Source organism: Suricata suricatta, chromosome 17, assembly GCF_006229205.1.
Source record: "Suricata suricatta isolate VVHF042 chromosome 17, meerkat_22Aug2017_6uvM2_HiC, whole genome shotgun sequence".
Taxonomy (NCBI): domain Eukaryota; kingdom Metazoa; phylum Chordata; class Mammalia; order Carnivora; family Herpestidae; genus Suricata; species Suricata suricatta.
The window spans coordinates 51349019-51363700 of NC_043716.1; the positions used below are offsets into that span (position 1 = coordinate 51349019).

The window sequence follows — 14682 nt, forward strand, 5'->3', positions numbered from 1 at the left end:
GCCTGACAGGTGAGAGGCAGGGACAGGAAGCCACCTCCGGGCCGGTGGAAGAGGAGGGGGCATTTCAGGGAAAGTTTGAGATGGCCCGTGCACTTTCTCAGGGAAGGAAGGAGCCGAGGCTGGGCAGTGGCTTTTGTGTTTGGAAGGTGACACCTGCTCGGGTGACAAGAATCTTGGAGAACCACTTTCAACCACAGCAGGTGCCCTGAAAAGTTCTCCTCGCCCAAGGATGACCTCAAGAGGTGTCACCAACTTAAAAGGAGCCACACTTCCCTTCCTGCTCCTCCTGGCCTCCCCCTGCTCTCCCCTCTCCGTCCCACCCCTCCCCCTCCAGGCTCAGTGCTTAGCCTGGCCTATAACTGCTTTGCTCCTTTCTTCCCCTCCCTGCTAACCATGCCAGCCTCTATCACCTCTGTCCAGGGGGGAAGGGCCCCTGTGTCCATGGCCTGGACCCCCCCGCCCAGCACAGTAGTGCTCACAGTGCTGGGCAAAGAGTCCCCCTCAGTTCTGGTTCATATGCAGGTTCCTGGGGTGAATGCTCAAGATTCTGAGTTCCCGGGCCCAAGACTGACTTACTGCAGGCACCCCGAGGGGCTCTGACATACGTGTCCACAGCCCAGGCCCAGTGTCCCTCACACCTGGACACTCAGCCCCCTCCCTTCTCTGCCACGGCTGTGCCTTCAGAACGCTACAAACACTGGTTTGGGTTCCCATGGGTCTGTCTGAGTTGCCCCCCAAAGTCTTTCTTAATCCCTCCTTTAAATGTCTCCCTCACCCCCACTTCTCCGCTAGGCCCCACCTCCATACTCTCGAGGGTCATGGCTCTCCCATGCGTTTGCTGTCCCCACTAGATCCCAGCTCCCTCATCTGACTTGGGGGCTGAACACTGTGTGTGGGGCAGCCCCCCCTTGTCCACCCTGTGCTCCCCTACCTTCTCCGGGGCCTGTGGTGACGTTGGCTTCGATCTCCGGCCCGTAGGTGAAGGTCTTGGCTCTGATGCGGAACCTGTAGGTCATCCCCTCTGCCAGGTCCTTCACCTTCAGCCACAGAGGGCTGTTCCCCTTCACGTCCACTGTCACAATCTTACTGACGCCTGGGAGAGAGGCACAGCATGTGGGGACAGTGGGGGGGTGCGGCAGGGGGGGCCGCGGGAGGAGAAGTCTGAGAACAGCTGTGCACCAGGTTCTGGTGAGGCCTATTTGCTGCTGACCTGAATCCAGCGGTGAGGTGTGAAGGCAGACGCAGGGCTGGCCTGGCTGAGCGTGGCCTAGTCACACCCAGGGCGTGACGGTCCCCTTTTTATTATTCTTATTTTTTTACATTTGTATTTATTTTTGAGAGACAGAATGAGACAGAGCATGAGTGAGGAGGGGCAGAGAGAAAGAGACACAGAATCTGAAGCAGGCTCCAGGCTCTGAGCAAGTGGTCAGCACTTGCCCCGACGCAGGGCTCGAACTCATGAACCATGAGATCATGACCTGAGTCGAAGTTGGACGCTTAACAGACTGAGCCACCCAGGTACCCCTGTGTGACAGTCCTCTTAGGTGGGCCATCCCGGAGTGGATGGGAATATGCAAGTGCATGAGGTCTAGGGATGTGGCCAGACCATGCCAGACTAGGGACCAGAAGACCAGGTGCTCACAATGAGCCCCCTGAGCAGGCCAGGCAGAGGCCACTGTGGTGACAGCCCGTCCTCTCCACCTGCGTCTTGTGCCTGTGGCCTCTATCCTGTCCTTCCTGCCTGAGGGAGAAAGGGCCCCTTTCCTGGGCCCTGCCCCTGACCACATCTCCTCCTGGGGCCCAGCCCAGCTCAGCTTCCCAGCGCACAGCCAGCCCGCTCTGCAGAATGAACCAGAACGCACGAGCCACTGTCAGACAGGCGGCGCCGGTAAGACTGAGGGCCATTGTTCCCTTGGCTGGCCCAGAACTGCCTCCTGAGGCTCCGCCCCTTGCTCTGGCCCTGCTCTGTAGTCAGGGAAAGGCGAGAGCGAGGGGACCCCAGAGGCAGTCACCTCTGGCCACCAGGCCACCACCTGGTAGGCCAGCCACACCCCCGAGTCCCTGCTGGGCTCTGGAACAGGACCCAGGCAACCAGGGGCCCAGCCTCCGACCTGCCTCTAAGTGGATGGCAGTGATTTCCGGTCTCACTCACACCAGCGTGGGGGTAGGAAGCTGGCAAGTGTCTCACGTCCACGGTCAGGGTTAGCACGGCCCGGCCTGGGAGCCTGGGAGCGGGGCAGGATCCCCCCCAGGGCCTAAGGAAAGCTAGCTGAACAGGGTTCGGGGGGGGGGGGGGGATGGTTCTCGATCTGAAGTTTACAAAGGAATATGGGAGCAGTGACTCCCCCAAACCTGTGCTTCCCAGGGAGGGGCTCCAAGGCCTTTATCAAATTCTCAAACGAGTTCCTGACCCCACGAGAGGCAAAGACCTATCCAGAATAAGGGTGACACCCTAAATTTTGGGAGGGGAGCTGGCAGGGGAGGGGCCACCAGGGCCTCCCCCGTCTTCCCAGGCCTGGCAGCTGCCTGGCCACTGTGGGGCGCTGTTTCTCTTGTAGGAGTCCCTTCCTTTCCTCCCCACTTCCATCCACGATGGGGAAGGAGACACATACAGATTTTCTCCTGGGACTCAGGACTCTTAGGTGGCTGCCCAGCTTTGTCCCCCTGGCTTGCTGTGGGGCAAGTGCCCCTTCCCTTGTCTGGCCTCAGCTTCTGCCTTTATGAGCTGAGGAGATGCCCGCCGCATCCAACTCCGTGTAGGGACCCCAAAGTCCTCGCGAAGGGCAGGTTTAGGGAGCTGCGTGGGGTGGGGCCCACTCACCATCCACCGGGGTGCAGGGCTCGTACACCAGCCGGTAGCCCTCCAGGATGCCGTTGGGGAACTGCGGGGCCTCCCAGGACACGTTCACCGAGGTTGTGGTCAGCTCGCTGAACTTGACCGAGCTGGGAGCACTGGGGGCTGCAGAGAGACAGCAAATGGTTTGCTTCCTCCTCCCACAGACGTCAAAGCCCTGCTGGGCTCCGAGGAACTAGCAGGGGTGATTGGGTCTGGGCCTCGGGAAGAGAGAGAGAGGGTAGGGGGGGTCATCAGAGGTCAGCGGTACCCCCTCCCCTCCCCCACTGACATTGTTAGCACTCGCTTTCCAATACCCGAGTCCAAGAACCTGGAAGAAAAAGCACTTTCTTTTCTGTAAAGTTGGAGAACCCCGTTTCTTCCTGCTAAGTGGCCCTGAACGCCGGCTGAGAGCTGGGGACATGGCTGTGCTGCATCTCCAGGGTCACTGTGGGGCCAGGCGGCGTCCTGGCTTCCCAGGGCTTGCTTTGCGCCTTCCCTGCTGGAGAAGGCAGGGGCTGTCTGGGCCTCAGAGCGTGAGGTGGGCACTGAGCAAGAAGATGCCAGAACTGCAGCCACGCGTGGCCTTTGTCCCGTCCCCGGAGCCCCAGGGCTTGTCAGCGAGAGACCACACTGTCAGAGGCAGCCAGTGAAACCATCTGGAAGAGATGCTTTCTTGGCCTGAGAAGCCTGGAAAGACCTCGAAAACACAGGGGGGCCGTGGGGCACTCTGATGGGGAGGACGGAGGAAGGGGAGGAAGCGCAGGGCTGGCCCGGGGTGGGATGACCAGGCTATTATTGTCCGGTGCCGCCCCCCACCGCGCCTAAGCTAATCCGGACCCTGCTTCCGCTCCAGCAGCCCCAGCCAGCAGTCTTTGAAGGAGGGAGGCGAGCTCAGGGGGCCTTTCCTGCCTCCTCTAGGCCAGAGGGACATGGGTCAGAACACTTTGTCCTGCTGACGGAAGCTTCCAGGCTCCCAGGGCTCACATCCGGCCCGTGACACTGACAGAGAGCGGTCTGGACAGGCAGGCAGATGGACAGGCCAGACCCTTGGGAGCCAGCGGAGGAAAAGGGTTTCCCCGGAGCCACAGCTTGTCCTCAAAGAGGACAATGGTCAAGAACTGAATAGCCGGTCTGACATGTGCACGCTCGCTCTCTCTTAATTTTTAAAAAATGTTCATTTATTTTTAAGAGAAAGTGTGTGAGCAGGGGAGGGGCAGAGAGAGAGGGAGACACAGAATCCAAAGCAGCTGTCAGCAGGGAGCCCGATGCGGGGCTCAGACTCACGAGCTGCGAGATCATGACCTGAGCCGAAGTTGAACGCTCAACCGTCTGAGCCACCCAGGCGCCCCTGGCTTGCTCTCTCACTCTCTCTCTTATTCAAAAATATTTTTTAATGATTTTATTTGTTTTTGAGAGAGAGAGAGAGACAATGTGAGAAGGGAAGGGTCAGAGAGAGGGGGAGACACAGAATCTGAAGACAGGCTCCAGGCTCTGAGCTAGCTGTCAGCACAGAGCCTGACGCAGGGCTTGAACCCACAAACTGCGAGATCATGACCTGAGCCAAAGCCAGATGCCCCCTGGCTCTCTTTAAGAAACAAGGTGACTTATAGCGCCGGGAAGCAGCAGGTTGGGAAAGACACATGGTCGGGGGTGGGGGGTGAGGAGGGACAGGATAAAAAGCTTGTATTCAAACCCACAAGGAAAGAGCTTCCTGACAGGAAGGAGGCTGCCAGGCAGTGAAGACAGCCCAGGACCACCTCACCTGTCCTGGCCTGGAGCCTCCGCCTCCCCACGGACCGGCCAGGGGTCCTGAGCAAGAAGCATCACTTCCCAGGCCACCCTCCTCACTGTGAAATGGGGCTGACACCTGCCCTGCCCATCCTGGGGCTTCTGGACCTGAGACGTGCCTCTGGGGGACACTATTTGCGGCCCAGCGCTGCACGTGCAGGCAGCAGGGTTCCGGCCCTGTCTCCCCGTCCAGCCTCCTACCTGGACTCCCTGACTCCCTCCTCTCCCCTCCATCACTCTGTCTTTGGCACAGCAGTCGGGATGATCTTTTAAAAACACAAACCAGATCCCGTAGCCCAACGGCGTAAACCCATCAATGACCCCTGTGAATTTCGAATCCATCCTGACTTCCTTCTAAGCATCTCCACCGCCCCACCCCCATTCTGTATGGGTTGTTTTCTCTCAAGCCACCTGGCTTTCTGTTCCTCTAATCCTCTCCGGCCTCCAGGGCCTTTGCACCTGCTGTTCTCTGTGGCCGGAACCCCCTCCTCCAGAACCTGCCACGCTGGCCTCCGCTCCATCGACTCTCAGCCCTGATGTCAGCCCTCAGAGGCCTCTGCAGGCCGACCGGCCCAAGGCCACGTGTCTGTCTCTGCCCCCGTCCTTCTACTGCTCAGGCTCACTGCCACTGGAGGCCGACGATACATGTTCACGATCTGTCTTACTCCCAAGGGTGACGATCTCGTCAGTGGCCTTTGCCCTCGGGAAGCATCAAGCACAGTGTGGGCTGGAGGAGGAGGCCCAGTAAATACGTGTAGAATGAACAAAGCCAGGGCCGTGGAAGAACAAGGCAGAGACGGGCTGGCAGGCACAAGATGTGGGGACGGCAGGGGACATCTGGGGACTCGCTCCAAGGCTCTTTGGGGACAGCCTCTCTCTTCAGGAGGCCGTCTCGCGGGGCCTGGGTGCCCAGGCCCACATCTCAGCGGATACGGCAGCTGCTCAGGTGTCGCCCCCCCAACCCCTCCCCTCCCGCCCCGCCCCGCTCCCCACCTGCTTGCTGGGTCTGGCCCCGGGTGGGGGCACTCCGAGGCCCGTCTCCCGCGGCGTTGAAGGCCGCCACGCTGACCATGTAGGCCGTGTAGCCCGTCAGGTTCTTGAGCTTCACGCCGTTCTCGGCCAGGAAGAGCGTCTTCACCCGCTCGGTGAGGTTGCGCCGCTGGGCTTCCCAGAAATAGATCTGTGGGCACAGCCAATGGTGGCAGTGAGGTGGTCACGTCCCCCTGCCCTCCTGCCTCTGTGTTCATGCCACCCACCCACCCTGGACAGCCAGCGTGAGCTGCTCAGAGAACAGAACAAAGTACTTCAGAGGTGTTTTAGAAACCCTTCCAGAACCTTCTGTCTCACAGCTAGCACTTCAGCATCTGCTAGATGAAACCCCAGGGGAGTGCAGACTCCGAGTTGTCTGTTGGCCAAGGGGCCAGTTCCGGGAATACAGTTACTGGAGGACGAAGCCAATTCTGTTTCGTGGGGACATGAGGCGGGGAGGTGAAGCACGGGGAGGCGGACCCTACCCCGGCATGCCGGCATCACCTGGGGGCCGGTTAGAGACGCAGAGCATCAGGCCCACCCGGCACCTGCAGCAGGTCCGCAAGGCCCCTGGAGATTCACCTGCAAGGGACGGTTTGCACCCACTGCAGAGGCTGAGCCCCAGGGCACCATTCACAAACAGCGTGACTTCACCAAGTGACTGTGCCCTGCACTGCGTCCAGCGACTTCCTGTTCAGCCGGGGTTTGTGCTCAAGGGCATTGAGGTTCTGCATCCTTCGCCAGCATCTGGAACTGGGCTGAGCCCCGCAGGAAAGCTGCAAGCCTCCCCTCCCCCCTACTGGGACGATCAGTAAGTATTTGGCGCCATCTGCTGCCCAGGCAGGTTTCTGCATGCTACTGATCTCCATTTCTCCATGGGCCTGGAGGAAGCCGCTAATAACAAACAGGGTCCCCACCTGGCACTGAGGACATCTGGCTACCTCAAAATCTTTGCCTGTATCTAACCCCGCCCACTTAAGAAAAAAGGATTCCTCTGATATGAGTAGATATCAGGGAGAGAGTTGATGGGGTCATTCATTCAACTCATTTTGTGCACTCTGCCCATTCCCAGCGTCGGGGATACAACGGTGGACAGAGTTCTTGCTGAATCTGGGGTGCAGGGGAAAGGCCAAGGCGGACGGCAGAGAGCCGGGTGGTGGCAGCACACAGATGGTACTTGTTGAGTGCACATGAAGACCATGGATGCAGAGAGAGTGACAAGGTGATCTCGGGGCCTCATTGTTCAGGGGCGGGGGGGGGGGAGGGGGGAGAAGCTGGGACAGCCAGGGAGGGAAGTGGAGAGGCGAGAGCATTTCTCAGAGCGGGGAGAGGGCTGCGGTGTCAAACACAGGTGCTAAGCCAGGTAGGGTGAGACCTGCATCTGACTTCCTGTGGACACAGGGATCATCGTGGCCTGGACAGCAAGGACTCTAGTGGGGTGGTGGGGGTGAGGGGTGAGAACCCACTGGGGGCAGGTTCAAGAGACCCCGGGAGGCAGTGATTGGAGGTGGCAGAGTCCAGAAGATTGTCTTTGAGGATTTCGCCTATAAAGGGACCAATCAGAGAAATGGCTGACGGCTGGAGGAGTATGAGGTCGGGAAAAGGCACTCAAAGGAAGAACCATGTTGCAGAATGCCTTTCTCTGCCCAACCCACGGAGAGAAAAGGAGGGTGCAGGGGAGAGGAGGGGCCAGTGCTGGAGTCGTGTTCTTGGGTGCGGGGAGGACTGGGCCTCAGGACCCAGGGCCGCCACACATACAGAAGGGGGCACCCTCAGCGGGTTGCTCTGGTGTGTGCACACCGAATGCAGCAGACCTGTGTCAGATGACCCCCCGCTGGCAGATGGCACAGAGGCCATCTCACCCCTGGCCCCCGAGGGGGATGCGGCTGAGTCGTAGCGCGCCCACCGACGGGTAGCCAGGGGCCTGCTAGAATGCACACTCCGCAGAGGGCTGACGCCTTGGTGGGGGCTCCCTGTGTCCCAAGCACCTAGAACCGTGCCTGGCACATTGTTGGTGTCCCATGCATGTCTAATGAGTAAACACCTCCGGCAGGCAGGGGCAGGTGTAAGAGTGACTCGTCCCAATCACCCCCCTCGTACCTACGATTTCAATGCCCCGCCCTTCTGGTTTAATCACGTCGGACGGGCCAGCTGCACACCTCTGTTAAGTCAGGTGCACAGCCACACGCCCCAGCTGACTGCCGCTAGAGGGAATCACCCTCCAGTTCAGAGCACAGCTCAGCCCGGGGAGGGCTGGCCACCCGCCCTGGTCTGCTCGCTGCGCATCTCCACATCTAGGTTTCATTCATCCCTTCCCCACCTCCCCTCCCCTCCTCACTCCTAGCTGAGGCCCCTTCACTGAGCGGCAATCAGATGAGATTTCTGCAAACTCCTGGTGTCACCTGCTCCTCCTCCAGTCCCAGTGGCCATACTCTCCGCCTGCCTCCGCCCCCAAGGCTGCACTGCCCGCGCCTTTCTGGAATACCTGACATTTGAGCCTGATATCCCAGCCCTTCCCGCCTCCCCTAGGACTGCACCCTCCCACCGCTTCTGCTCTCCCTGGAATCACGTTTCCCCTCCTTCCGGGACCATAATTAGCACTCACACAAGTTGTCATTTCTTCCATCTTAACCTCCCCCCCCCCCCGCCCCCGCCTGTTTCTAGTTCCTGCTCCATTTTCCCTTTAAAGCCAAACTCCTTATAAGGGATTATCTATCTGTACTCGCTGCCTCCCCTCATTCTCTCTGGAATCCTTCCAAGCCGGCATTCCTTGGCCCCAACTCCTGTCCGAGTCACCTGTGACCTTGACCTGGTTAATGCAGTAATCCAGGGTTCAGCAAGCTTTCTGTCAAGGGCCAGGTAATAAATACCTTTAGGTTTTGCAGGCCACACGTCTCTGCTCTAACTCAAAAGCAGCCAAGGGCAATGTATAAACAGATGAGTGTGGCTGTGTTCCAATAAAACTTTATTGACAACAACAAGTGGAGGGCCAGATTGTTGGGCTGCAGCCTGACCACCCTTGCACACTTGCTTTCTAGATTTCACCTTGCTTGAGCTCTCAGTAGGATTTGGTACATCAGATTTGTCCTTCAGGAAGCGTGTTCTTTTGGTCCTGAGACTCGAGTCACTCTTTTTTGGTCCCGGGTCTCCATTCTTAGTCTTGTGTTCTCTATCTATACATTAATCTCCAGAGTTTCAGTATCACCTATATGCTGAGGGCTCCACAGTTCACGTCTCCAGCGCAGACCCCCTCTCCTAAACTCCAGACACGTGTATGTAGCTCCAGTTGGTGTCTCCCCTTGGATGCCCAGCAGATGTCTAGACCTGACTCCAGCTTCTCCCCCACACGCCTCCCCCCTCCACCCCCTTTCCCTGCTCTGTGACTGGAAGCTCCATCAACGAATTGCTTGTAAATTCTTGTTGCCTGTCCTCTCACACTCCACATTCAGCTCAGCAAATTCCACTAGCGCCACCGCTCAAACGGAGCCGGGGAGCAAATGCCTCTCCCGACTGCTACCACCTGGGCTAAACCACCGCCTTGGCTCACTGCGATTACTCAGTCATCTCTTTGTGGTTTCCTGCTCTCCGCATGTCAGATTTCTTCCAGCACAGCACCCACCGCAGCTGTGTAAAAACCCAAGTCAGTCGTGTCCGTCCTTTGCCCCGAACCCTCCACGTCTGTCTCCTCATTCCGAGGGAGACCCGAAGCCCTTGAGGGCTCTGGATGACTCAGCCCAGCTCACTGCTCAGACCGTCGCCCACCATGGCGCGCTTTAAGCACTCCAGGACACACAGGGCTCTTTGTAAAAACCAAGCACCCAATGACCCCAGGACCTTGGCTCTTCTTTCCCTCTTTGTGGACTGTTTCTCTCCCAGAAGAACATGTGATTCTTACCCTGTTTTTCATTTTTGCTCAAGTGGCAGCTTCTCCGTAAATCCTTTCCCAGTGACCCTATTTAAAATTCCGAACCTCCCCCTGCCTCACGCTCTCTACCCCCTCCACCTGCCTCATTTCCCACCACCTGCAGGTGTCACTTGTTTTGCACACCGCTGGCCTTCTTCTCCCCAGATTTAAGTTCAGGTTGCCTCTCTGTTCAGGGCTTCACTCCCAGACTAAGAACACCGCTGGGCACAAAACAACAGCTCAATAAACACGCGTCCCTCCAAGACCGTCGCCGTATGGACGCGCCTGCCAGTGCTCAGTCTGACCCCCGTGCTCACTGGTTGGCCGAGTCAATGCATCCTTAATGTCGGTGTTAACGAACGCGGATGTTAACACACGTCTGGGGTGCAGTTCTTCAGTGTCCCCAGTCGCAATGTTTTCCAGAGCCCGCAGACATCTGCCGTGTCTTACACGACGTCTGCGCATCTTCACCTCCCCTGCGTCTGCGCTTTAACTGGAGACTGCCACACCTCGACAGACAGTCTCGGGCCAGTGCGCAGCTGCGAACCCGCCCCGGCTCCTCCCACTTCCCGTGGGAGGCGTCTGCTAGGGCGATGTTTAGCTTTTTCCCAGCTGGCACTCCTGGGCTGTCATCTGTCGTTAGAGCTTCATTAGCAAGATGCCCTTCCTCCTCTTTCCCGCCCCCTGCCCCCCAGATGGAAAGAGACTCCCATCCGGGTTTCTGTCGTTAAACTGGGACCACCTGTGTTAACAAGCTATGTGACCCGGGCAAGCCCCCGGGGGGCTGCACCCCTGCCCACCCCCCACTGCCCTGGGCTTTTCTCCCGTCTAGCAAACCAGCACCAGGAATCAGAGAGGTGCCGGTCGCTGCCACAGGACTCAGGTTTCCGCCAAGGCCACTGACTCCGACCAAGAAGACACGGGATTATTATTCTGTCTACCACTGCCAGTTCTGCGCGTCCTCTCCACCCCGCACAGGCTCTCCAGCAGCCTGACTCTCTGCTACCTGCTTGTTTTGTGATCTTGCCGGGCCACCTAAACCGCGTCTCAGTTTCCTCATCTGTACAATGGGCGCAAACATTTATAATCTGCCAGCTTCACTGGGCATTCAAGAGGATGAAGGAGTTCTAAAGGGCTCCTCGGAATACTGGGGACACATTGACTTCTGTTGTAATGCATGACACCGTCTAAGATCTAGAAATAACTTTAAGCGGTGAGGGCTGCGTATTAGCCAGTTGGTCTTTTGCTGATTGGCCAAATCGATATTGTAACTAGGGATGGCCAAAGCGCCACTGGAAGGGGTCTTGGGTTAGCACTGGGAGATGGTGGCCGGGGGCGGGGGGCTTGGCCCGGTGTCCGGTACCGGAGCTGGCCTGCTCTGAGGATGCCGGAGGGTTTCAGTGGGTTTGGTGCAAACAGGCGCGGGAGCAGGTGTAAGCTTGGCCACCTCTCTCACCTACCACCCCTGGGTCACTCTCACCCACAAGCTGGCCCCTTGCCCCTCTGGACCACCCTCTTTTCCGCCTGAGCGCCCCATACCTTGTAACCCTGGATGTCTCCATTCTGGCTCTCCGGAGGGGGTGGCTCCCATGTCACGTCCAGCTGTGTGGCCGTGGCGCCGTGGACAGCCACGTTGCGGGGTGCTGCCGTGGGCACTGGAGGGCGTGAGAGGTCATGAGTGAGTGGCACAAGTGGGCTTCAGGGAGGAGGAGGTGAGTTGGGGTGGGCTGGGGTCCCAGAATCCCATGTCTGCTCTAGCTGGACTCCTGGGGGTGGGACAGGGGTGGGGCTGGGAGGGCAGGGGGGCTCACCTGCTTCCCCGACAAAGACTTCCTGTGGGGGGCTCGAGGGGCCCTCACCCACGGCGTTGAACACGCTCATCCGAATCTCGTAGCGTCGGTGTTTGTTCAGGTCTGCGGGGGTTGGGGGACGGGAGAAACACAGAGAACACAGAGAAGTCACCACCCTGCGGGGACAGAGGCAGCGTGGAGGCTGTGCAGGCGCCCCCGTGATGCTAGCTCCTGCCTGAGCGTTCAGGAAAGAACGGGGAAGTGGTGCGGTGGCCGGGGACGCTGCGCCTCCCCCGGGAATCGGGACGCGGGACGCCTGTGGCTGGCTTCCGGACGACAGTGAGCGTACTAGACACTTTAGAGACTGAAAGGGACACTATTAATATTCATGCAGGGACCACTGGTGTGAACCAAACTGTTCTCCCTGGCACATGGGCCACCCCTGTCCCGCCTGTCCTGGGCACACCGGGTCACGGTCAGCCCCTGTCCTGCCTGTCCTGGGCACACCGGGTCACAGTCAGCCCCTGTCCCGCCTGTCCTGGGCACACCGGGTCACAGTCAGCCCCTGTCCCGCCTGTCCTGGGCACACCGGGTCACAGTCAGCCCCTGTCCTGGGGACACCGGGTCACAGTCAGCCCCTGTCCCGCCTGTCCTGGGCACACCGGGTCACGGTCAGCCCCTGTCCTGGGCACACCGGGTCACAGTCAGCCCCTGTCCTGGGCACACCGGGTCACAGTCAGCCCCTGTCCCGCCTCTCCTGGGCACACCGGGTCACGGTCAGCCCCTGTCCTGCCTGTCCTGGGCACACCGGGTCACAGTCAGCCCCTGTCCCGCCTCTCCTGGGCACACCGGGTCACGGTCACCCCCTGTCCTGCCTGTCCTGGGCACACTGGGTCACAGTTACTCCCTGTCCTGGGGACACCGGGTCATGGTCACCCCCTATCCTGGGCACACCAGGTCACAGTCACCCCCTGTCCTGCCTGTCCTGGGCACACCGGGTCACAGTCACCCCCTGTCCCGCCTCTCCTGGGCACACCAGGTCACAGTCAGCCCCTATCCTGCCTGTCCTGGGCACACCGGGTCACAGTCACCCCCTGTCCTGCCTGTCCTGGGCACACTGGGTCACAGTTACTCCCTGTCCTGGGGACACCGGGTCACGGTCACCCCCTATCCTGGGCACACCGGGTCACGGTCACGCCCTGCCCTGGGCACACCAGGTCACAGTCATTCCCTTTCCCGCCTGTCCTGGGCACACTGGGTGACAGTCACCCCCCTGTCCTGGTTACACCGGGTGACAGTCACCCCGTCCTGAGGACCCTGGGTCACGGTCACCCATTCCCCACCATGGGAGATACTTAAAGTTCCCAGCTGCCCTGTCCCCCAGCAAGCAGCTCTTCCCATGAGGGGCTTATTGGATGTGAATTCTGGACTAAGAAACACTATGTTTTTGCCAAGTTTGGGGGTCCTGGGTGGAGATGCCTGGTCGGAAGCTGGGAGACAGGGGCAGCTGTGGGAAAATGGGCCCCGACAGCCAGGCTGGGATGTGCCACCCGGCTCCGGTGCAGCTGAGAGGTTCTCCCCGCGCTCCCGGGGCCCCTGCCCGTCTCCCCTTCCTCAGTCTGGGCGGGGGAGTTCCGCCTCTCGCCTGGAATGCGGGTGGGGGCGTCACCCTAATGTAATGGGGCCATGCCACCACCCCGCCACCCCACCCCCCACCGGCTGAAGAAGGGAGGGGAAGGACAGCGGAGTCTCTCGTTTTGCTTCCTACGGAGCACGGGCTCCCCTGGCCAAACTCTGGGCCTTCCGGAGGCCCATGGACTTTGAAGGAGAGCAAGGGCGGGGGGCGCCTGAGTGGCTTGGGGGTTGAGTGTCCCACTTCGGCTCAGGTCATGATCTCACGGTTTGTGGGTTCAAGCTCGGAGTCAGGCTCTGTGCTGACAGCTCAGAGCCTGGAGCCTGCTTCAGATTCTTTGCCTCCCTCTCTCTCTCTGCCCCTCCTCTGCTCATGTGCCTCTGCTGTCTCTCTCTCTCTCAAAAATAAACATTAAAAAATATTTTTTAGGATGTGTGCTGCCAGAGCGAGTGCATTAAAGAAATTCTGAGAAGAGTGAGGAGCACCCCCAGGCCCCTGGGGGGGAAGTGGGGGTTCTGCTCACTCTGGAGGTGGGCGTCAGCCTGAAACCCAGAGCTGTGCAGGACCACGGGACAGGCGGGTGGCAGTGATGTACACGCCCACCCATCGGAGCAGCGGGCGGAGCGCTCCCCTCATGGTCCGCCTGTCACCCCCCAACCTCGGAGCCCAAGACCAGAGCTGCTCCTTTTTCCATTCTGTGCCCGACGGAGGACAGCTCCCTGGCAATGCTCTAGGTTTTTGTGTTTCTGGAAAGCCACCTGTGCCCAGGTGGCCATCACATGTGCTCGGGTGTTCCCACTCTTCAAGGAGCACACGGCTCAGCCGGCGGTCAGGGGTCCCCCGCAGCGGCCCCGCTCCCCGTCCCTGTGGGAGGCGGCGTGGGCCCCATTCGGGAGCCCCCGCGCAGGGGGACTTACTGTCCAGCTCGTACTGCGTGAGGCTGGGCCCGCTCAGGTTCCGCACGGAGTACAGGGCTACGGGGCGGGAGGCGGAGGGGGCCAGAGGGAGACAGCAGACAGAGGAGGTTAGTACACACGCCCCGCCCCACAAAGAGCCCGATTAGAGGGGAGGGATGGGGGAGGGCCTGGCAGCGCACATGCAGAGAGACAAGGGGTCTCTGGGTTCCTGACGGTGAGTTAGGGGCCCGGCAACTGTGAGAGAGGGAGTGCACGAGGCCAGGGGACACACAGGGCACCGAGAGCCCCTCGGGGCCCTGCACCCCTGAGGGCAGCTCTGGGGGACCCTCTGTCCCAACTTGCTCCCTTGTCTAAGGGGGGACGCCTGCAGAAACCCCGGGAGATCGCGGTGTTGTTAATTTCCTCCTATGAACCAGAAACCATTTTATGACCAGGAAATATGACCAGATCATCCACAGGCACATAAAACCACAACCACAAGCACATGTCTGCAAAAACATAAAAAAAAACAAAACAAAACAGCACAAGCTGTCGGTTCAGCTACTTCCGAGTCTTTCTATTAATATTCCTTTGCTGCGCGTTCAATCATTTTGTTGTCTGCTCATGCTTGCTCGAAGACGAGGCACAAAAGGTTTAAGAGACAGCACCTTACATGCTCTCCTCCTCACCCACCTGCCTGGGGACCCAACCTCCTCCCTGCCCCCCCCCCCCCCCCCCCCCCCCCCCCCCCCCCCCCCCCCCCCCCCCCCCCCCCCCCCCCCCCCCCCCCCCCCCCCCCCCCCCCC

At 59.8% G+C, this 14682-nt stretch overlaps 1 protein-coding gene across 2 annotated transcripts in view; it reads right to left on the minus strand.

The window, feature by feature from the left end:
* The window catches only part of SDK2 (sidekick cell adhesion molecule 2), a 130293-nt gene that overhangs the window by 20024 nt on the left and 95587 nt on the right, over positions 1 to 14682 (minus strand). Inside the window, exons 33-38 of one of the 2 annotated variants that reach the window (XM_029928249.1) lie at positions 13898 to 13954; positions 11369 to 11470; positions 11097 to 11212; positions 5618 to 5804; positions 2822 to 2959; positions 932 to 1093 (exon numbers count right to left, since the gene is read on the minus strand). In XM_029928249.1, coding sequence (XP_029784109.1) covers positions 932 to 1093; positions 2822 to 2959; positions 5618 to 5804; positions 11097 to 11212; positions 11369 to 11470; positions 13898 to 13954 — 762 coding nt within the window. The remainder of the gene's footprint in view (positions 1 to 931; positions 1094 to 2821; positions 2960 to 5617; positions 5805 to 11096; positions 11213 to 11368; positions 11471 to 13897; positions 13955 to 14682) is intronic. The other variant, XM_029928248.1, reaches the window with a different exon arrangement.